At 33.4% G+C, this 23,268-nt stretch overlaps 2 protein-coding genes across 5 annotated transcripts in view; both read right to left on the bottom strand.

The window, feature by feature from the left end:
* Window positions 1–3,383, bottom strand: part of LOC124364824 (probable medium-chain specific acyl-CoA dehydrogenase, mitochondrial) — a 33,556-nt gene extending 30,173 nt beyond the window's left edge. For 3 of the 4 annotated variants that reach the window (XM_046820620.1, XM_046820614.1, XM_046820608.1), the window contains exons 1-2: window positions 3,058–3,383; window positions 315–441 (exon numbers count right to left, since the gene is read on the bottom strand). In XM_046820620.1, coding sequence (XP_046676576.1) covers window positions 315–441; window positions 3,058–3,075 — 145 coding nt within the window. In that variant the 5' untranslated portion in view covers window positions 3,076–3,383. The remainder of the gene's footprint in view (window positions 1–314; window positions 442–3,057) is intronic. The other variant, XM_046820602.1, reaches the window with a different exon arrangement.
* Window positions 3,384–6,566: 3,183 nt separating this feature from the next.
* Window positions 6,567–6,995, bottom strand: LOC124366375. Its single transcript, XM_046822922.1, has one exon. It carries the CDS (start codon window positions 6,993–6,995, stop codon window positions 6,567–6,569), a length of 429 nt encoding a protein of 142 aa, XP_046678878.1.
* Between the last annotated feature and the right edge of the window lie 16,273 nt (window positions 6,996–23,268).

Raw genomic sequence — 23,268 nt, 5'->3', positions numbered from 1 at the left:
ACTATTTATTTTTAAATGTCTTAAAAATAAGATAATGGAATCTTTTAAAATAATACTTATGGCTTATCGTTATAAATATCTTAAAAGATTTTACACAACACAGTAAAAAGATTCAGCAATGCAGTTCTGGGTTTTATTAATTCTAAATATTTTGTTTATTTTGACATCTTAGCACTTTGAGATTAATACAAAATTGTATAAATTTCAAAAAATTTACTTGTACTATAGCTGAAAAATATTATATTGTTATTTTGTTTTAAAATGTAAGTTTTCCACTTACAGTGTATCAATATACATAAAGCTACAGAACATACCAAACGTCATGCCTCCAGCATGGCTGTGATCCCCACTGGCTGCACCTGCAAGTGCATGCTCTGCACTGGCAAACGTTCGGGTCCCTGCCCCTGGTAGCACTCCATTTCGAATGGCAGCTTGGAATACCTAAGGTAAAGGAAGAAACAGTTATGAAGACATTAACACGTGGACTATGTTAATTCAAATAGGTAGCCCCTTAACTATTGTATTTCCTAGTCTATGATAACCACATAACTTAACAAGCTGCCGTGACTCGGCTTAACTGATATTAGGCATTCGTAATCAGACCACCTGGAATATTTGTCTGTCACATGATAGGTGCTCTCTCAAGAGGATTCAACAGTTTTTACTATTATCAACACTGGTACAAGGAACAAATTTTGAATCATATATTTTGTGAAGAAATAATGCTTTTAACAGATAAATTGAAATAATAGGTGACATAATTTAAATTACTGATATGTATGATAGTTTTATCACCTCATTTGTTATGTGGCATATTGAACATTGTTAATAAACAAACAAAAACACAGGAGCATATAAAAAATTCCAAATGCCTGGCTTTTTTCAAGCAATACCTTCTTAAGCGCTATGGCATTATAGGAGTTAAATATAAACTTAATTCTCAACTATTTACAAAGTAGTCTAAGTAACATATCTAGGAATGAACAGTATTTAAAAAGGTGACAATATAATTGTAGCCCTACATACAATCACTGAATATTCTTGGAGGGCACATAGAATCTTAAAACAGTGGAGACATTGCTGGAATTCTTATTGAGCCATGAAGTTAAACTAGTTACAAACTAAGATTGATTTATATATTTTGTGAAAACTTCTAAACTGAAAACTAGAGTTAATGTCTAGATATCTCAGAATTCAAATTAATTATATTTTTTCCAATTGCCTTTAATTTTACAGCCATTCCATGGTAAAAAACTAAAATTGTAGAAACAATATGTATACACTAAATTGCAGATACATGTTTTATCTGATAGGTAAAAAGCATATATTAATAATTGGTTAAAAACAAATATATTTATAAAAATTATTTTATGTATGTTTTAAAAAAAATGTAAACTACTTAGACTACCAATTACCTGTACTAGATATAGCTTTTAGTTGTGATTTCTTTTGCCTCAAGTTCAGATTATCCTAATAATATTATAAATGCAAAAGTGTCTTTTTTTGTTTGTTTTGCTTTCACACATAAACTATTCAACCAATTTTACTGAAATGGGCTACGTATCTAAAGCAGTTAAAAATCCCATTTTGGTCCCTATAAGTTGCAAAATATTCATTTATTATAAAGAGCCTCTTAAAGGTAAGCAAATTTTTTGTGTAAACATTGTATTATGACAGCATGAAGATATATTTAATTAATTTATCCCTATTTTCAATATTTTTTTCGCTTTTATTGAGTGAAAACATAACAAAAATAACAAACTTTTTATTTCAATATCGCTGCAATAAGGGAAACCAATTAATTTAAATTTAATTTTATGAAGTAAATTGTAAATGTTTACATGTCAGGAATTGAATTTGGTTTCCTTATTTGGATGTCGCATCTATTTCTCACTGATGATATGATACTGCTTAGGTACATGAATACTGATATAATTCCTAGATTAACCTGAAGAAATAGTATGATATAGCAAACATGGATCGGAAAGCAAAATAAAATGTATTTTACTGTATTATGTATTTTCTTTACACGTGAATGACAAAATGTCATAATGTAAACATTATTGATGATGATTTTTTTTTATTTTAATTTTCAATAACAATATCTATATCCATACAATTTTGAAAATTGTAATGTTTTGAATCCAATACATTCATAATACCAAATTTAGAATGTTTAAAAGTCTTCTCAAGTGCGTTTTTTTATATTTTGTATTAATTATCTGACTTTTCTGGAGCGAAACACGATTTAATTTCCACCTTAACTCTAGTATTCATCTCCTCACAACAAAGTGGGCATTTTAGATTTAAAGGAGCTACGTCGTTCAATATCTTGTAACTTAAATATTAAAAATATTCTTCAATTTAAAAAAATACATTTTGAAACAATAACTGCATGTTCATCGCCATGAAATAAAAGAAATAAAAACAGCTGGCAATGACGTCACTAGCCTACCCGGTATGTAAATCAAATAAAAATAGCTGGTAATGATTAATTATGAATATCTACAAGTCAAATGTATTCAATAGTATTGATATTTAGCCTTGATAACCATGATTCGTTGTGTTGGTGGCTGCAGCAAAATTTATTAGTAAAAAAGTAATACATTTTTGTTATAATACATAATAATATAATACATAAAATTTTCAAACCCTTTTTAACTCTTCTTTTGACCGGTAATCTGTTGGGGGAACAAATAAAAATCTTAAATTTTGTCACAAAAAAGGTCTTGTGATATGAATTTCTACTTTGAGACGTTTAAGATCAGTTGGAAGCAAACTTATATTTTTTATAATGTTCAATTTCAGGTAAAACTGTAATTTTACAATTAGACTATTTACAGTATATATTAATTTTGCATGGAGGCATAAATATATATTATAACAGTTTAAAAAACTCTTGCTAATCGGACAAAATGGGTTTGCCAGTACATAAGCTAGGCCTATATGGATTACAAAAGAATTTGCTAGAATTATTTTATAGCATTTACATCTCAACCCATCTAGGCCCTACCTTCTTATAAAAATAATAGAATCTATATTTTAATTTTCACTTACTTGTTTGATTTTACTCATGGTTTCACTCTAGAATGGGTTTCAATAGATTTCAATCACGAATTTCTGAAAATAAATCTAGCTTAGGTATACGTAAATAATCGTTGAACAGATCTATGACGATACAAACTTAATACTGAACACTCAAAAGAGTACGCCTTTTTATATTACAGACTACGATTGAAATAGAACTACGATTTCTTAAACTTTGACCGAAGAACCACAGATATGAATTGACGTCGAAAATATAACTTCACTTCCCTAATCTGCAGAGTCACAATCACCCACCACTTACAAAACGATTACGCTACAAGGCCATGATGAATGACATAGTACAGTAAACAGAATATAACAGTAATAACAAGGAAGCAGAAAGATATCTAAGTCTGTCAGTCGATTTATCGAAGACATTGACAATCACAATTCGATCTCGTGAACTGTTATCGAGATACCGACAGAAAATGATTTTTATTGTACAGAAGTTTGGTTCAAAAATATTGAACCAAGAATCAAATTCGATAGTGCGATTCTAATGGTTAATGAATTTATAATAAACTACAAGAAGGTAGTTACGAAAATGAACATTGTTTAAGGCGTTAATAAATGTTTACAAGCGTTATAATAACACTATTACAAATATCTCTTACAAGCACTTATCAAACCCCAAAGCAATAATTTTACCGTAAAGAGTTTACAGTACTCGATTCCTCATTCCTTTTGGATCCTGACCTCACATTTTATAAGATGAGAATGAATAATTTATAGCTAGATAGTCTAACCCTCCGAATTTTGTGAGTAGAAGCAGTGTTTCCAGTTCAAATTATATAAATTTGAATTTCCGAGGAGTGAATACTACTGCTATTAGGGTTGAAAATATTTATTCGAATAGAAAAGTATTCGCTTATTCGAAAATATGTTCTATTTGAATACTTTAAAGATTGTTAAAATGTATAACGAATGGTTTTAACAACTACTTTCTATTGAACAGTGTAACAAATACTACTCATGAATTATCTGAACTACTTTAACCAGATTGATGTTATTAAATACTATACAAAGAATGTTCACTGTATTCATTACAAACGAATACTTGATTCGTCTTTTTCTTGGTGATAGAAATTGTTTACTTATTACGAGTGCCTACTATATTTTGCTAATGAATATACCTATTTAACTAATACATTGTTATGAACTATTTTCCCTTAAAAAAGTTTGAAATGCAAATAAGGACAATGTATTGCACTACAATGAAGTAGTTAACATCTTTGGTATTAGTTACATAGTCAGTTGCATAAGTCAAAGGTTATATGCAAAATATCACGTTATTTTTATTATAAAAATAAAAGTGTTTTTATTCAACAAAAGTTTTGAAATTCAGATTTGGTACTACATTTATATTACATGCTCGTCTGACGAGATTCAAAAACTGTCGGCGTCTTAGAAGCTCAAAATGAATTCTTTGCATCGCTTCGACATCAGAAACACCTAGATTACACACACACACACACACACACACACACACACACACACACACACACACACACACACACACACACACACACACACACACACACACACACACACACCACACACACACACACACACACACACACACACACACACACACACACACACACACACACACACACACACACACACACACACACACACATCGAGATAAAGGAAGATAAAGTCGCCACATTTCGCCAAATAAAGTCGAATTCAAATTGAAAAATTAGTTTGTTTACATCCGAATGTTATTTTATTTTATTTTTCACTTCCAACGGCAAATCCATTATACAATTTCAATATCTTAAACTAAATAACTAAACATACAAATAATAAATATACAAACTTACCAGGCTACAATTTACAATAAGAAAAATAAATACATTGGTATTAATATACATTGATCTGACACCCTATGCGCAAAAATGATCGCTGCTTTAATAGACAACTCCGATTCTGACAAAATGCTCAAGCATGTAATTAACTGGTCATAATAGACCAATAATATATTCAATAACTTATAAGTTTTATCTCAACCAATCAGTTACTATACTATTTATTTAACAGCAAATGAATATAGTGAAACAATAAGAATAACAACAATAACAACACAATATATAAATAAATAACATAATAAACAATAACTATAACATATATAATATAACATAACAATAATTACATATAAGCGTAAACATTAGATAAAACAACAACTTAAATATTAACATTAACCCCAATAAATAATCCTAAAATAATATAACAATAGTAAGGTAACAGGTCACAGATTCTCGGGTGAGTGTGAGTGTGTAAGTGTGTGTGTGTGTGTGTGTGTGTGTGTGTGTGTGTGTGTGTGTGTGTGTGTGTGTGTGTGTGTGTGTGTGTGTGTGTGTGTGTTTTAACTTCTGTTAGGTCAAAGAGGCATGTTTTCGTTACATAGAACATTATTGAGGTCCTTTCTGAATGAACCTCTGGTCGCCGTAAAAAAGTCCAAGTGCGGAGCGATTTTATTTCCTAGGATTTGGACTCTGTTCATCGTGCTGTGGCATTCGTAATTACTGCTCAGACTTCTTCTCTCGAATAAATCCCTAGACCTAGTTCCAGTGAAGCAGCGTAATCCTATGTGGTCAAGGATGGCTGGACAATCTACCTGTAATGACCCCGTATAGCAACAGTGCATCCTTAGAGTTCCTCCTGCACTGAAGGGAGTGAAGACCCAGCAGTCCTTTTATTTCGTTAAGGGGGACAAGCCTAAAGGGAAATCCCAATCGACACCCAACAAGCCGCAGGAATCTGTTTTAGACGTTCTCCATCTGCTTCACAAGGCCCACTTGGTTGGGTGTCCACACCACGCTACAGTACTCAAGGATGGGTCTGACGTTGGCACAATACAACACCTTCAAAGTCCGCTAGTCAGTAATAAATCTGGAGGTTCGACTCAACAGCCCCAGCGATCTTGAAGCCCTCAAACAAATGCTATTAACATGGTCTGTTGATCTTAAATTGTGGGTAAAAACCACCCCAAGATCCAACCATCCCGTGAAGATCCGCGCAATCACTCTGGGCTCTGATTTGATGGAAGATCTTGACATCGTCGGCAAACAGAAGGTGTTTTGTCTTCATCTTTTTGCCAATGTCGTTAATAAACAATGCAAAAAGCAAAGGTCCTAGGTGTGACCCCTGAGGCACTCCTGATGTTGCAATAAACTCACGAGAAAGTGAACCGAGATACTTGACCATCAGCCTCCGACCACACAGGTAGCTGGCGAACCATCTCAACAAGGGGCCAATTACTCCATAGGCTTCCAATTTGGCAATCAGATGCTTATGGCCCACCCTGTCAAAGGCCTTGGAGAAATCGACATAGACAACGTCCAGCTGATTTCTATCCGCAAAAGCTCTAACGATTTCCTCTTGGATAATCACAAGGTTACTAACCGTCGATCTTCCCGAAGTGAATCCATGCTCTTCAGGGCACAATACGTTTTTGAATAGTGAATTGATCCTGGCTATTTAAGTTTCTCAAATAGTTTTGCTAGCGCTGGTTGGATAACAATGGGCCGATAGTTGGCAACGTTCTCCTGGTGTCCTGATTTGTGGATTGGAATCACATAGCCAACCTTCAACACGTCAAGGAAGGTACCAGTACTTATTGATTTGTTGAACATGGCGGTAAGAGGTCCACATAGCAGAACTCTGCAATATTTCAAAACCCTTGGAGGGATCATGTCTGGGCCACATCCTTTTGACCCATCAAGCCCTCCCATAGCCTTAAAGACCTCATCCTCCGCAAATAGCAGACCGTTAAAGGTAAAAGGAGATGAGAACTGGTAGTTACGAACCTGCTCTGTAGTGTGAGAAAAGACAGAAGAGAAGAACGTGACAAACGCCTCACACACTTCCTGTGGATCAGAGACAGGGTTTCCATCATACACCATAGTGGCTTGGGACGTGTCTTGCCTTCTAGAATTTCTCAAGTAGCTCCAAAAGATCTTGGGGTTGGCCGGGATACAGTCCTGTACGTATTGTACATAATTGTTGTAGCAAGTTGTAGATAATTGGCGACATTGGTCTCTAATTATTGAGAACTCATAGTAGGTATGTAAATCCAGCGTTTGTTTGTAGCGTTTGTGCAGCCTTTTCTTCTCTATGACAATATTCATTAACTCGGTAGAAAACCAGCAGGGAAATTTAGTGAATCCAATTCTCCTACTTGGTGTATGGGAAAGGATAATAGTTTTTAGTGACTCACAAAAAGCAACGAAAAGCTCATTAGTGTCTGCATCGGGAAGATTTAGGTCCATTTGTAGGACTTCTGATGATAGGAGATCTGAGAAGATGTTGTCAAGATTGCACCTAGAAAGGTCAGGCAAGTATATTTTCTTGGTAGATTGAAAATTAGTAATGCCAGTGCAGAGGGTTATGTCCAAGGCTGGGTGATGAACATCAATTGGCACACGGGGGAGTGTATCTTCCTTTATCTCGATGTTTGACGAGGCAAATCCAGGTCTAAAAACACAAAGGCACAAAGTTATGCTGGTTCAAGTTCAGCAGACATGCAGTTTCTGAGAGCACGCGTGACGACGCCGTATAAAGGCTTAGGTCTTTCACGGTCCAGTCGACGAGTTATGATATTGGAATGTTTTATATTGGATCCGTCAGATTGCGCTACGACACGTAATATGAATTTAACTGATACTTAACAGCTGCACTTTCAGCTGAAGTTCATGAAAGAGGCAGAAACGTGTGTTTACATTAAAATTTTAGTAAATATTGAATTATTGTAAAGTGCTTAATCACTAGTGTAATGCAGATTGCAAATACGAAGTTATTTAATTTTAAATTTAGATTGCGCCAATGATCAATAATCCATCTAATACAATAGAAATGCTATTTATACGATGTTATAACAAGTACCTTATTGTATAAAGCTGTGAATGTTTGCACATAACGTAATCTAATCTGGTTAGTTCCTTTAACATTGTGTATGGCCTTTTTACTGTAGTTATTGAAAAGCAAATGAAGATAACATTGCCCTAATACTTGAAACATATACCCCTAATACATATTTAGTGAACGGTAAACTATCAAAATCACTTAATCATCAAAATTTAACCTAAGTTAGATTCCGAAACCAACATATCGATGGCCTAATGTGCAAAGGTCGTAACTCCACTTTTTATGGATTTTGTGATCTTTTTTGAATTGAACAGATGATAGCCCATTGCACAAGTATAGAAAAGGGCGTAGCTCCAACAAATTAATTTCCTGTCAAAAATCGTTATTTAGCAAAGGCCTCATTTCAGTTGTTATGGAAACGTTATTTAGCAAAGGCTGTAACTCCATTGTTTACATTGGGAGAGATGTATGTGTGTCTACCACCCCGGTGCTGTGCTCTTGTTCTGTGATTCTTTTGAAGTGTTTTAACAAGCTATAGACCTTTAATCGTAATTATTAGCGGTTAAGTAAATGGTGAACACTGTGATTTGAAGTAAACACATTTAAGACAATCCTAATATTGATAAACAACCCAATTATTTTACATATTAGAGTTACTTCCATTGCTTGGAAATATTACACTTATCAAAAGCCGTAACTCCATTTAAAGCCTATTAAAGTAGGCCTAGTCTAGTCTGTTTTTTCTGTGATAAAGTAAATTGCACTTCATATTATTATTGTTTACTTCAAATCATTGTTATACGTTTTGAAAAGAATTCTGTTTCAAGTTAGGTAAAGTTGTGAATATAACTGCTAGAAGAAGTGATATGATTTTTATGGCTTTGAAGAAGCAAAATGAACAAAAATTGGTGGCAGAAACGTTAAAAACTGCTCTTAATAATGGCATGTTATTTATTGATGACAAAGGTTCCATAACTAATTTTGATAAACGTGAACAGACTGCACAGTGTTCTAATCAAGGTACTATGGCATCCACCATTTACATCACACAAAGTGATGAACTAATTGTAAATAATGTAAATTATAAAGTAGTATTAAGTGATGATGCTGCTATTGAAATAGTACCTTTTAACTGCAGGCCACAAAAGGATGAGGAAATTGTAAATAGCGCAAATGATGAAATCATGTTAAATGAAAGTGTCACTGTTGTACCTGTCAACTACAGCCCACAAAATGATTCTGATTTCGAAATATTAAATTATATGAATGGTGAGGTAATGTTAAGTGATGATGCTATCGTGGAAGTTATGACCCCAGAATTTCCTTTTGACAAAAACCAAGATATTTTAGAAGATTTAGATATTGTAGAAGATGTAAATGAAAAACTTGATTATAATGTCTCTCCCAATACTGCCGATACGGAAAAATCAAACCCAAGAAGACAACCATAGTTATAATGAGCCTGTAACACGTAACAGACGTGCCATCTGTAATAGTTCTGGCTAATAATAATTCAACAGAAGAACGAAGTAACAATCAGCAATAAATTAAAGAAGATAAGGAAAAGGAAGAAACGGCACAGTTTAAATGAAAATGAATGGTGGTAGCTAAGAACAAACAAGCAAGAGAATCGGGAAAAGCTTACACTGGCAAAAAATTTGTTAATGGTAAATGGAATTATGGTATAAAAAAAGAAAAGAGGAAAATGAAAGAAAGTTGTTCTTGCAGGTTAAACCCGCATAAATAAAAAATTAAATGCAATAATATAACAGAGGAAGATAGAAATAGAATTTTTGGACAATTTTGGGACTTGTCATGGGGTGAGAAAAAACTGTTTGTAGATTTGTTAGTCATTGTCCGTCCCACCACTAGGGCTAGAGATCGCAAGGACATAGACAGTAGTAGGAGGGAAAATTCGTTCCTGTATTTTCTTGAAAAAAAAAATCTAGAAAAGGCAAGAGTCTACAAAATGATGTTCTTGAATATTGGAGATGTCCTGGCCATAGGAGAAAAAAAAGCTATTCGCAATTGGAAAAACAAAACGACAAAAGGAGTTGTCAATGAAAACGAGTCAGATGGTGAAAATAACCAAGTGAAACACAATGAAAATTATCAGTCTACAGCAAATGAAAACAATCTTCGTTGCCATGTTAAGTAAAAAAGATATCTGCGTCAAGGAAAAAACGTTTTGAAGAACCCATGACAGAACTGGACAATTTTTTTAATTCATTGCCAAAAATTGAATCACATTATTGTAGGGCTTCAAAAAAACTTTATTTAGAACCCTACTGGATATCTAAACACAATCTGTTTGAAGAATACTGTAGGTGGTCAAATGCAAAAAATGTAAAGCCTCTATCAATTGCTACCTTTTCTGTAACTTTTTCTAAAAAAAAAACTTAGTTTATTCAGACCAAAAATGGACGAGTGCGAAGTCTGTGTCGGTTACCGAACAGAAAACGTGACTCAACATGACTACAATGCCCACATAGAGAAAAAAAATGAAGCCAGGCTGGAAAAGGAAAGTGACAAGGAAACCGAAGAAGACATAACAGTTTTTACAATGGACCTTCAAAGTGTTCTCCAATGCCCTAAAAGTAATGTTTCCAGTCTTTATTACAAGACGAAACTAACAGTACACAATTTCACATTTTTTAATCTTAAAACAAAAGATGCCATTTGTTATGTTTGGCATGAATCAGAAGGGGGATTAACGGCCAACAAGTTTGCTTCCTGCGTCTGTGATGTTATAAGTAACTATTGCCAAACTTCTAACAGTAAAATAATTCTGTACAGCGATGGTTGCTGCTATAAAAATAGAAACGCCATTCTCCAATGCCAATGCACTGTTTAATTTAGCAAAGTTAAAATAGGTAACTATAGAACAAAAATACATAGAGAAGAGCCACACACAAATGGAGGCGAACTCAGTACAAATCAAATCGAGTGGCAAGTTAGGAAAAGAGTCTTCAATTGTCCTGCCAATTATGTCACCGCCATACAAGATGCTCGCAAGAACCCATCCCCTTATTCTGTTAAATATTTGGACCACACGTTTTTCCGCAAGTATGAGGATCTTAAGTATTTTAATTCCATTCGTCCAGGAAAAAAGGTTGGAGATCCGGTTGTAGCTAATCTTCGTACACTACAGTTCACGCCAAATGAAATAAAGTATAAACTTCATTTTAAAGATGATTGGCGCACTTTACCAGTAAGGGGCCTACAACCAAAAGAAGCTTCAGAACTAAGTAATATTCCACTTTTGCGCCCTGAAGTCGCCCATAACAAAATCAAAATAATTATGATGATCTTCAAATTTTAAAAGGATCTTTACCATCTGACTGTCATTCTTTCCATGATAATCATCCTTGGCAGTAATTATTTAAGTTAAGACACTTTTGAGACCTATAGTTTTTATTGTATAGTTTTATACAATTACATACTTTTTATTGTAATGTAATAATTAGTATTTTGATTCAATTAAATTTTTTATGAAAACAGAAATAATTTTATTATTCTGTTCCTTCAAACACTTTTTGATTTGAGGCGCAAAAGTCGTAACTCCGTCATATAATGTTGGGTTTTCACATAAAAAGATGTAACTCCATTAAAATATTAAATATTTAAACGTCAGCGGTTTTTAATAACACGGTAGGGTATAAATATGTTACAAGTACTTGAATTTAGTAAATTTGTTGTAAAATTGTAAATTATTTTTATGGTCGTTGCTTAAAATTCAGTTTTTTTAGCTCTCCAAAAGTAACGCATTTTGGAGTTATGACCTTTGCACATTAGACCAACGATATGAGACCATTGTTTTGGTTAGTGCAACAGCAAATAAATTGTGGAACTGTAAATAGATTAGACCGGGGGTGAATTAAACTACCAAAACAGACCCATGTTGACCGCAGCAACTTTTTAGTTGTACGATACACTTTTTTCATTGGGATAAAAAGGCTAACTCTTATTGTTACTGAAGCCATCGAAGAACTTCAATAAATTAACATGGAATGTGGGAGGGAAATACTAATCTTATAAAAACTGTTTCACTTTACGACTTCAGGATCCCAAACCTCTGTTCTTTAAACTTAAATCTAAATTGGATCAGGAGATTGGAATAGCTTTGAGTGACTATCGATTTTCTCTAGACTGTTTATTATGTCATAGAAAAAGAATACATAGATATATTGTCCGTTTTTCAACAGAAAATTGCGTGCGAAGCCGCGGGTAACTGCTAGTCTTTACAATAAATATCTAACAGTCACAACAAATGCCACAGGTCGAATTCTTAGATAGAATAAAACGTCTGTTTGTCGAAAAGACCTAATACAGCATTTCCGAATTTCTAAATGACAAAAACGTAATATTCTAGTTATTTAGATACAGTGTTTTCTCTTAAGAAATTGAATATAATAAGAAAATAAATTGTTAATCTCCATTTTTTATTTTAAGTTTGTTATATTGTTACTAATTTTATTTTGTTATTTGTTTTAATGACATGTTGTTATTACATTATGGCGTATTAAACTTTTAACGTTGCCTAACTCAGTAATGTTTTAGAAAAAAAATGTTTGACATAATACATTTTATTATTGTTACTTAGTTTATAGTTAATTTATTCACAGCTAAAAATTTTACTGTTGTTATTTCTATCAGATTTTATTTATTTATTAGCAAATCATTTTCATTGTAATCTTGTTGTTGTTAAATCGATAGTAATATTATCACAACTATGGGAGACCAGGGAAAGGAGTTGTTATACGAACATGTCTTTATTTATATAACAATGTTGTTAATGATGCCAAGGTTTGACAACTTTCAGTGTTTAGCTTATTAATGTCTGACATTTTCGTACAACGTGAAAATATGCATCTTAGTAATAGTGTTTAATTTTTAGTATCAGATAATATTAGATTATTTTACAAAGCAGTGACAATATGTTTTATAATTCTATTTCTGACTGTGATCTGTCTTACCAGCATAGCTGGATCTTGTAAGATGTAATATGACAATAAACTTTCATTCAATAAATTTAATTATAGAAATATTAACAGATAGGAAATCTCAAAAACAAAATATACAATGTTCTAAAATTACAAATTACGCTATAAAATGTTACATAACTAAATATTAGGTTATTAAACATTACCAGACTTAAACTTATTTTTATATCTGTTTTACCTACGTGCGCATTGATGTATGATAGTTACATACAGTAACTTGTTTACTGAACCCAGCAGGGATCACTTATAGCTGGTTTATACCTTCCACAGCAAAAACCAGTGTGTCACTTAAATCTGGGCAACCTTATGGATATCCAGGAGCGGCACATCACAATCCGCAAATGTAAATTCTGGGGTGCAAGGACAATTTGATAGACCTAGTCTACTACGGAAGATGACTGTTAGAGTTGGTGAGGTTAGTTCCCTAACTGTCCTTGCTAGTCTAAACACAAGGATGTGGCACCCCCTGTCTGCTATGACTGGAGAGGTTGGTTCAGAGCTGGCCTCCCCTTTCCTTCGGGGGGAAATGACTTGAGATTATTTACCTATATAAATTCTTCCTCTCGGATCTCGATAGGAGAAGGACTCTACTCCCAACCTTACCCATCCAGAATATCCTATCACTCCAGAAGCAGCGCAAGGGTCCTTATAGGACTATATGCAATTTATAAGCTTTTAATTGGAAACTGGTGCTATCTTTGCCTGCGCTTCAATGTCCTATGCTGAAATGCTTTTACCAACAGGGACATTTAACTTCTTCCTAATCTTTTGACGGAGTTTAAAAGCATCTCGTTTCTTTGAAATGTGCCCCAAGAAACTTTCTCTAACAAAAGAAGAAACGGTGTCATCAAGGCTTCCAGAGTGCAACCTTTTAAGGACCGGCACTCTGTTAGTTGGGTAAATTCTTCATTTGCGGTTGAAGTTTGAGCCCTCTAGCAGTTTATCCAAGGATATTTTTAGCAATGAAGGAAATTAGTCCTTTGGTACATCGGGCTCCAGCACTGGACTCTTTCCAGTCTTATAGGATCTTTCGCCAGGCATAAGGTGAAAGTACGCCCATCAAGTGACTGTAGAAGGTGGGTTGCATTTGGCGGTAGTGCTATAATTGTATGTTTTCTTCTCAGAGCTGTAGAACCTTCAGATTGAAGTTCTGAGATTATCTCGATTGATGTAGCTGCTAAGATTATCTCCTACAGAAACTTTCGTTCCTTCTTGGCGTCTTAGAATAGGAAACATCGGCGTTCTAAACAACTTTCAAAACCACTTTTAAGCTTATTCCAGAAATTTCTCTGACCAAGATTGTTGACCCTCCTCTAGTACAGTTTTCTCTAACATAAAAATCAGCTGATTTGAATATTCAATACAATTCAATCAATTTACTTTTTCTTTTGAAAGCCAGAATTCATTTAAACATATTATACAGATTTTTTTCTGCCAAATCTGCAAGTAATAAATTCAACCATTTTGTTTTGAATTCTCTGAATATTTAAGTACATTAACAAACAACTACAGTTACTAATTAAACTACTATCACTAAAACTAAATTAAAATATATTCTGGCAGTGCAGGTGTCATCCTCTAAGAGCTGGTTTCTGGTGTGGGTGGTTGATCGTTTCCCTCCTGGGTCTTCAGGTCTCTCCCTCTCGAACTGAGTTGTCTGCTTTCCATTGGTGTTATGGATTGGTCCAAGGCGAACTCTTGGATCGTTTTAATGATCTGTTCAGCCAACCATTGTTTACCTTTTGTGCTGAAATGCATGTCATGCAGGGTATGCATCTCTCTCTTAGCTCTGCTTGCTTTAGCAATTTTGACACTTTTATGTATTGATATGAGATCCTTTAGAGCAGGGGTTCTCAACCGTTTTGAACCTACAACCACCTTTTTTTGTTTGAAATTTTGACAACCCCCGACAGCAAATAGCAATTTGGGAGACGAGGCGCTTAACACCAATAAATAAATAGGCCTCGTATCCTCTTTAATTCTATTTTATGATATTTCCTAATTAAATATTTGATAAAAACTAGATTTATTTTTCCACCAGTATAAGTACGATGGTAAAACTAATAGTAGGTAACGTGAAAATGAAATAAAAAAAATAATATATTGATAACGTTATAAAGTCTGCGGACTAATGCGATTAGCCTGTGCTGCTACCTGTGGGCGATTTTATGACTAACTCGGAGTGCTGATGATGGCTTATGCTTATCCGATCTTACCTGTAAATTTCCTTTTAACTTGTTTATTTTGCTGTTTCGAGTTAGTTCAACGTTATACAGGGCGTCCCATGAAGAAACGGAGAAACTGTCAGGATTTGTTCTTACGGTGAAAATAACGAAAAAAGTTCATATACACATAGGTCCAGAAACGCTTAGTTAGCGACCTATACAGGGTGAAAGATTTCGCCCAGATTTCAGTGCCACCGTTAAAAGGGAGCCCTATTAAATTATTTTGGGTGTTACCCAGGACGTAAAATTTAATGTATATTATGCAAATTGAACTGAATAATTGAATAAAATTGGTACCAGACCTCTAGCTGCAGTAATTTTTAAGATATCTGAAGAAATACGCAAGAAATGTGTAACAAACACGTAACATTCTTTAACAAAACTTGTAAAGAATTAATTTCTTAAGATAATTATGTAAAATAAGCCAATAAAAATTATACGTAAACTTTAAGAAAATCATTTGAATGCTAATTTCTTGAACTGGATTGGGCGTGGTGGACCAATCAACTGGCCACCACGATCGCCTGACTACTTCTTATGGGGACATATCAAAGCTATGGTGTATAAACGTAAAGTTGATACCAAGGAAGAATTACTCGTTAGAATTCACAACGCATTTGACAGTATAAGAAACAATCTAGACATAATTCGCAGAGCCACCACAAATATTTTACGTCGAGCAGAGTGCTGTGTGCATTGTGAAGGAGGGAATTTCAAACAGTTACTAAACTAAGGTTAGTTATTTTGTTAGCATTTATTTTTTTTGCAATAGTAAGTGAAAATAAAAGTTTATAAAAACATGTACGTTCAGCAAGAAAAAAAGTGTAACCGATTTTGTCTATTCTTCGAACGTTATTTATTTCATTAAAAATTGATTTTCTTACAGTTTACGTATAATTTTTATTGGCTTATTTTACATCATTATCTTAAGAAATTAATTCTTTACAAGTTTTGTTAAAGAATTTTACGTGTTTGTTACACATTTAACAAAGTTAATCTACTTGAAACCTAAATGAAACTTGTTTTTGGACACCGAATTTTGCGTATTTCTTCAGATATCTTAAAAATTACTGCAGCTAGAGGTCTGGTACCAATTTTATTCAATTTTTCAGTTCAATTTGCATAATATACATTAAATTTTACGTCCTGGGTAACACCCAAAATAATTTAATAGGGCTCCCTTTTAACGGTGGCACTGAAATCTGGGCGAAATCTTTCACCCTGTATAGGTCGCTAACTAAGCGTTTCTGGACCTATGTGTATATGAACTTTTTTCGTTATTTTCACCGTAAGAACAAGTCCTGACAGTTTCTCCCGTTTCTTCATGGGACACCCTGCATCTAAACCATTAAAAATGTTATTTAAGTATTGAATCTCTTAACCAAAGACACTAAAATAATAAGTAATTACCTGATGCATGCCTACTTCTGTTTGAATACTATCATATTATGGCTCTTTCATATTACATCATAAAAGCTTTCATTTAAAAGTTAAGCCCTTCGATTTTAGAAAGCGTGAGAAGCCGCATGTAAACTGCTAGTCTTTAAAAAACAATTGAAAAGAAATAATAAAAAATGTACTTACCATAAATAAAATATATTCTTTTCTAACTAAAAATAACATTAATAACGAAAAAATTCTGATGAAAAAGTTTTATTTCACTAAACAGTAAAGATAAAACTCCACACAATCACAAATTTGTATTGATTTTATAAAAAAAAATACAATTTTTATGACACAGAAAAAATTGTTTGTTTTTTTAGTTTTTATTTTGTGAAGACTAAAGAGAATTTGGCTTTCCATGTTAAATTTATTATTACCTTCTTTGGAAATACAGGTATTTCCTGTATTGTTGATATTGTTTTTGTTTTTTGCATAAGTTAGCCACACTGTATATTTTATGACTTAATTCATCATTCCTCTTGTAATCATACGAAGATCATCTGTAGCTTAATATTTTGTATGTAATACTTCTCCCAATATTAAATAATTTCAAAAATGTTTAACTTTAAAATGGTAATCTAAGTTTCAAGTCTTCCACTAGAGTTTGATATAGCTGTGTCTGGTTGATTTGATATAACTGGCGTTTTTGTTTTATGTATGACTAGCGGGCCCGGCGCGCTTTGCTGCGCATTTCAATAATTTTTTGCAAAAGTTGCCCGCGGCTTCGCACGCAATTTCCCGTTGAAAACAGTACACTATATTCACTTATTCTTTTTCTATCACATTCTAAACATTGCTGAGATAATTGATAGTCGTTCCATCGTGAGCCTCTTGGGCGTATTATGAAGGTATGTACCATATTCCTGCCTCTATCTAGCTGTTACCCACGGCTTCGCACGCAAATCTTAAGAGACCGAAGTCCTTATATTACTTAGTAAATTTTTTTTTACTATAATAAATTTTAGATTAAACTTAGTTATATCTCCGATTGCCACGATTGAGCTTGCTTTGTTGTCTCGATCGAGAGAATATGTACACACGGAGTAGTTTGAGAACCATACTTCTGTCAAAAAAAACACTAAGTTGATTTTATAACATTCTTTATATTTGTAGCCAACGTAAGATAGTAAATTATGATATCTGCATTTACTCTTCTGATCAAGCATGAGCATGGGTTTATATTAAATAAATATTGCAGTTAAAGTGTGAATTTTACGTCAAATTTGAATTGTATTATCTGGATAGTAAAGTCCCTATGTTTAACAGTGATTGCAAAAACAGTTTAAAAAACAAAATTTGTCGTTTTCTTAAGCTTACTCTATGCTTTTAAAACTATAAGTGTAAATATATGTTTACAAAGAACAGCTGATTAAAAATTTGAAAAGACGTTAACATATGTTTGCTGCAATGCATTTCTTATGGGGTATTTCTGTAACCAGTGGGGCGGAATCCTGAATCGGAAAGGGCAGTGGCGTAGCGAAGGGGGGGGTCCAGGGGGTCCGGACCCCCCCCCGAAATTTTAAGACATATTAAAAAATAAACCATGGAGCAGGAGAAAAAAGGACAGTTATCATTACTCTTGTCTACAAACATTAAATTGGATTGATTTCACTGATTGAAGTGACCGTTGTTAAACATATAATTGTCCTTTCGTTAAATCATAAAGTATCAAACGATACTTTTGGGCTCGGCCTTTCGGATAGTGTAGTGTAATCACGGTATTTCTATAGGGTGCGGTCACGTGACGTCGCAAAGTCACCTGAACCGTAACACGACGAACAGTTTAAATTAGCGACCACTTCGTTCAAATTCGTCGTGGGGACGTAAAGTGACTGCTTAGAATTAAGTTAAGACGTTGATTTTAGGTGTCATTAAACTGTAATTGATTGAGGATCGCGCTGCTGTGATGGCGGAGCGATGTCCTCATAGAGGAAAACTGATTCAACAAAGTTTTCCTCGGAATGTACCTTAATCGAAGTCTGACTTGAGACAATCACATTGAAAGTACCTGCTCAAAGGTTTCTTCAGGCATTTATGCTCTACGGAACCTTTCAAAATTTTTGCTCCCGGGATGTACTAAAAAATGGCCTACTTCGTCGGCCTTGTACACCCCCATCTAATGTACGAGTTGAGGCTATGGGGCAGCTGTTCTAAATACAAATTTGAGTGAATATTTAGAAGTCAAAAGAAAGCTGTCCGCATCATTTCAAAATTGAAATCCCGAAATTCATGCAGAGATGCCTTTAGGGAGCTTGGATTGCTAACTTTGCCCTGTCTCAACATCCTCGATGTCGCCCTGTACTGCCGATTTAAGTGCGAGTTCGTCCGGGGCAGGGACGTCTATCAATACGGGACAAGATGCAGGGGCAACCTTCGGTTACAACATCCGCACAGAACAGCGCCGCATTCAAACGTTTGCCATCCGAGTTGGTGTTAAGCTGATCAACAAGCTCTCTGATGAAATAAAAAATTTGAATGAACCAACAAAAATTTAAAAGCTCGATTGAGACACTTTTTGGTGTCGAGGTGTTTTATTCAGTGGAAGAGTTTATGATGAGCCGCTGGGATGAAATTGTTAAAGTAATTCGATCATCCTTCCTCCTGCCTTCCTAAATCTATTTCTGGTGGTAAAATTTCGAAGATTTAAAAAACGTATTGGCTTGTAAGTATGTATCAGTCTTAGGAATGAGTGTGGACCTGTGTATGAACGGGTTATGAATGGGGGCAATTAAAAATAGATATACATATTCTAAATAATTTTAATTTGACGATTGTATGCAATTTTTATTATTGTTGACACAATAAAAAAGTATTATTATAATTATATTATTACTACCTCCGGTCGGAATATACCGAGGAAAAAGCTCTACTGATTCAGATTTTGGAACGATTTTTGGATTTCACTGGTTGAGTCGTTGAGATAAAAGTGGTAACTTAGAATTATGTTAGAACATTGATTTTAAGGTCAATTGAACGGCCGATTAATATCTATATAATTATCAAAGAAAAATTGGAAAACGCTTCCGGTCAGATAATACACCGGAAAACTCTACTGATAAGAAGTTCCGACTACTTTGGATTTCACTGACTGAGGTATTATTTCATTTTCCTTAGTATATTCCGATCGGAAGTGATTATTTTTGTTTTTTTTTTCTCTATAATTATATATTTATTAGTCGGCGATGAATTAATACCTAAAATCAATGTCCTAACAAAATTATAATGTACTACTTTTACCTCAACCACTCAACCAGTGAAATCCAAAATCGTCAAAACGAATCAGTAGAGAGATTTTCTTCGGTATTTACCGACGGAAGTGTTTTTTTTCTCGATAATTTATATAGGTAGTCGAGTACAGTTTAATGATAACAAAACATCGTCGTCTTAACTCAATAAAAAAATACCACGTTTTACCTCAATAACCGAAGTCCGAAGTAGTTGAAGGTTCTAATCATTAGAGTTTTTCAGGTGTATTTTATTTCCGACCGAAAGTGTTTTTTCCGATATTTATTATACTTGTCTACAGTGTAATGATACAAAAAAATCGTCATTATAACTCATTCATAAATACCCTAATCAGTGAAATCCAAAGTGGCCGAACTTCTAATCAGTAGAGTTTTTTCCGGTGCATTTTCCGACCGTTAGTTTGATCTGTACCCGAGCAACGCTCGAAAATCGCCTTCTTTTCTAAAGGGTTTTCGGCCGTCAGTGGCCCAATGTCCCCGAAGGGGTATTTCATTTTCTCAGAATATAGTTGAGTCAATTATACGCTTGAGTGAAGCTCTGTTTTGTGTTTTTTTTTTTTTTTTTTCTTATCCAGTGAATCCAACATCACTTTGGTGCCTTCTACTCGGCCAGAATCGAACTTCGTAAAGTTTCTGTAGGATACAAGAAAATTTGTGGTACTAGAGTTTGCTGTGAGAGTTTAATTTGCCTATTACATATTGCCACTTTCTATAAGGCGTAGTTACTAAAGCTCCTATGTTTTTGGTAATTTCCCTTTTAACCAGTGAATTCATTTGGCAAATAACATACAAAACGTCCCCCGGATCCCCCGGTTTCGGACCCCCCCCCGAACGAAATTTCTGGCTACGCTACTGGGAAAGGGATGGGCAATAGTTTTATTATAAACCTTCTCCGTGGAAAAATTACATATACGTACAAATTTTCATCATGATCGGTCCAATAGTTCACGATTCCATAAAGGACAAAACATACAAACATTCATTTTTTTATATATATAGAATATAGATTTACAATAATTATACTTGTTAATGCTGTTGAACTAAATTTTTAAAAATATTCTTTATGACATTAAAATAATGTGATATGGTTAATTGTAAGGTATGATTTTTCAAGAAGTAAAACACTTGTAAACAAGAAAACAACTTTATTATTCTGGTAGTTTAATATATCTATTGATATTCATAGAATATAAAAATTAACCATTATCTCTTATTATGAAATAACTTTCTAAATTTATGAATACACTAGCTCTTGATAGTCTTCTTATACATGAAACCTAAAAACTACATGGTTAAGGTCACCCTTGGCAATGTGTTCGTGAACACACTGTATATACTAGACTAAACTATTTTATAAACTACTAAGCACCAATGAGGAAAAATTCATGTGCATTGAGCAAAACCCTTTTTTTATCAGACTTTCTTTACCAAGCTGCTGATAACAGACAAACCAATTACAGAACATATGCAACAGTGACACAAAAAAATGAGTACAGTATACTGATCACTTACATAACAACTAAGGTCAATAATTTATTGTAACAAATATTATTTCGACCACGAAATAAATTACTTATTCAAATATGCAAGTGAAAAGTAAAAGACAAAACAATCATTTTCAATATTCATACTCATAATGGTTAATACTGTAATATAAATATGTCACACTGCGATGACTCCTTTTTAATAAATAACAAATGTTTATTGATTGTTACCGATTCCATTGTTCTCGTAAGTTCAGTACCTTTAGAGATCATAAAATACAAACTGGAACAAGATCTGCCATTTCAGTTCAATATTTTACTCAAAGGCATCAATAATTTATGCTCATTTGAAATGTCAAAAGCTAGGATAATTTATTATACTTGATTAATGTTTATACGATTGTATGGAAATAAAATAAATAATAGAAAGTATTTCATTCTATAAGACAGCTGAAAAGTACTACATAAAAATAATCATATAGGATCTTAGAAGCTAGATAATTAGGAATTTATCTTACATAATAATTACTTACATAAAATATTCTAATCCAGCATGGTATAAATATTTTATACTACACAAATTATATCTTACAAATTGCAAATCAGCATTTCTCTTGAAAATTAACGAGAGTTGGAAAATGAAAATGTACATTTTATTTCATTATTTACAGTTTTAAACCTTTTAAAACCATTCTTAAAGATAGGATAGATACATATAAGCATTTCCCAATCAAAAAGCACCCAAAAAAATTAAAGTTGAGATCATACATACTACAAATATTTAACTAAATTATTTCTTAAACTTTAACTGAAAAGTAATTTAAAATAATGGTATTTAAGTCAGAACCTTGATTATACAACTAGCAACAATGAGAACATTTTTAGACAAGATTTGGCAACTGGCATGAAGTTGTTAAAAAAAAAAATCTTTTTCGGCAAAACCAAACACTCAAAAGGGTTAATCATGCTGATGAACGATAACAAATTGTTACGTTTACAAAACTTGAATGAAACCAGTACAGTTTTTTTTTTTACTTTACTATAATATATAAGTTACAAAATAGACAACAATGTAATTAACATAAAAACAGTATAGTAAACACATAGCCTAAGTAAATGAAAGAGCTATGCAAAAAATGGCAAGTTTTTGTTTTTTTCTGGGTGGTGATGCTACCTGGTTTAAATAATATGAACTTACTTGCAAGTGTGGCATGTTCCCTTGTCTGTCTAAAACACTAATGGAAATTTGGCAGTTTAAGTGTCAGCCATTTAATGAGAAAGAGAAAGGACTATGCCACATGTGCTGTAGTGGAGGAATAAATGTATGTGGGTGGAACACAAATGTTGCTTTGTAAACAGTGCCAGTTTTTAACCTCAAAAGTGTCCCAATGAGTTTTATTTTTTTATGTATTTGGTGGAAAGCCATTCTAATGTCCTTTTGTGTTTTCTACATAAAAAATGTTTGAATGCTTATACAGTTGACAGTGAAAATTTTTTACTTTTTTCACAATTACTTGTTATTATTCAAAATGAAGTTAGAGATTATTTGAAACCTTTATAGAAATCTGCATCTATTATATTTCCCTGGACAAAAAAGCTACACAAATCTGTATTCAATTCATCAGTCGATACAGGAGAAAGATTTGAGACTAGAATGCGTTATATATCTGTGATAGTGTGTGGTAAAGTATTTTTTTTACGGAACTAGTAGCGGTCTAGTAAACTGAAATCAATCAAACAAGTTCTTTCACAGTTGTTGTGATAGTTTAAGTTATTAGGAATAAGATGCAACTCTGCAAGCTTAAAATATTATAGATACATACAAGTAACATTTAATTTACCAATTTAGTCTTTAATTTTTACAAATAATGTCTTTTTATATGTAAACCATGTGATTGAACCTGGTCAGCTG

The sequence above is a fragment of the Homalodisca vitripennis genome, chromosome 1 (assembly GCF_021130785.1).
Source record: "Homalodisca vitripennis isolate AUS2020 chromosome 1, UT_GWSS_2.1, whole genome shotgun sequence".
NCBI classification, from domain to species: domain Eukaryota; kingdom Metazoa; phylum Arthropoda; class Insecta; order Hemiptera; family Cicadellidae; genus Homalodisca; species Homalodisca vitripennis.
The sequence above is the reverse complement of the archived record's forward strand: the minus strand, read 5'-3'. Positions and strand labels throughout refer to the sequence as shown.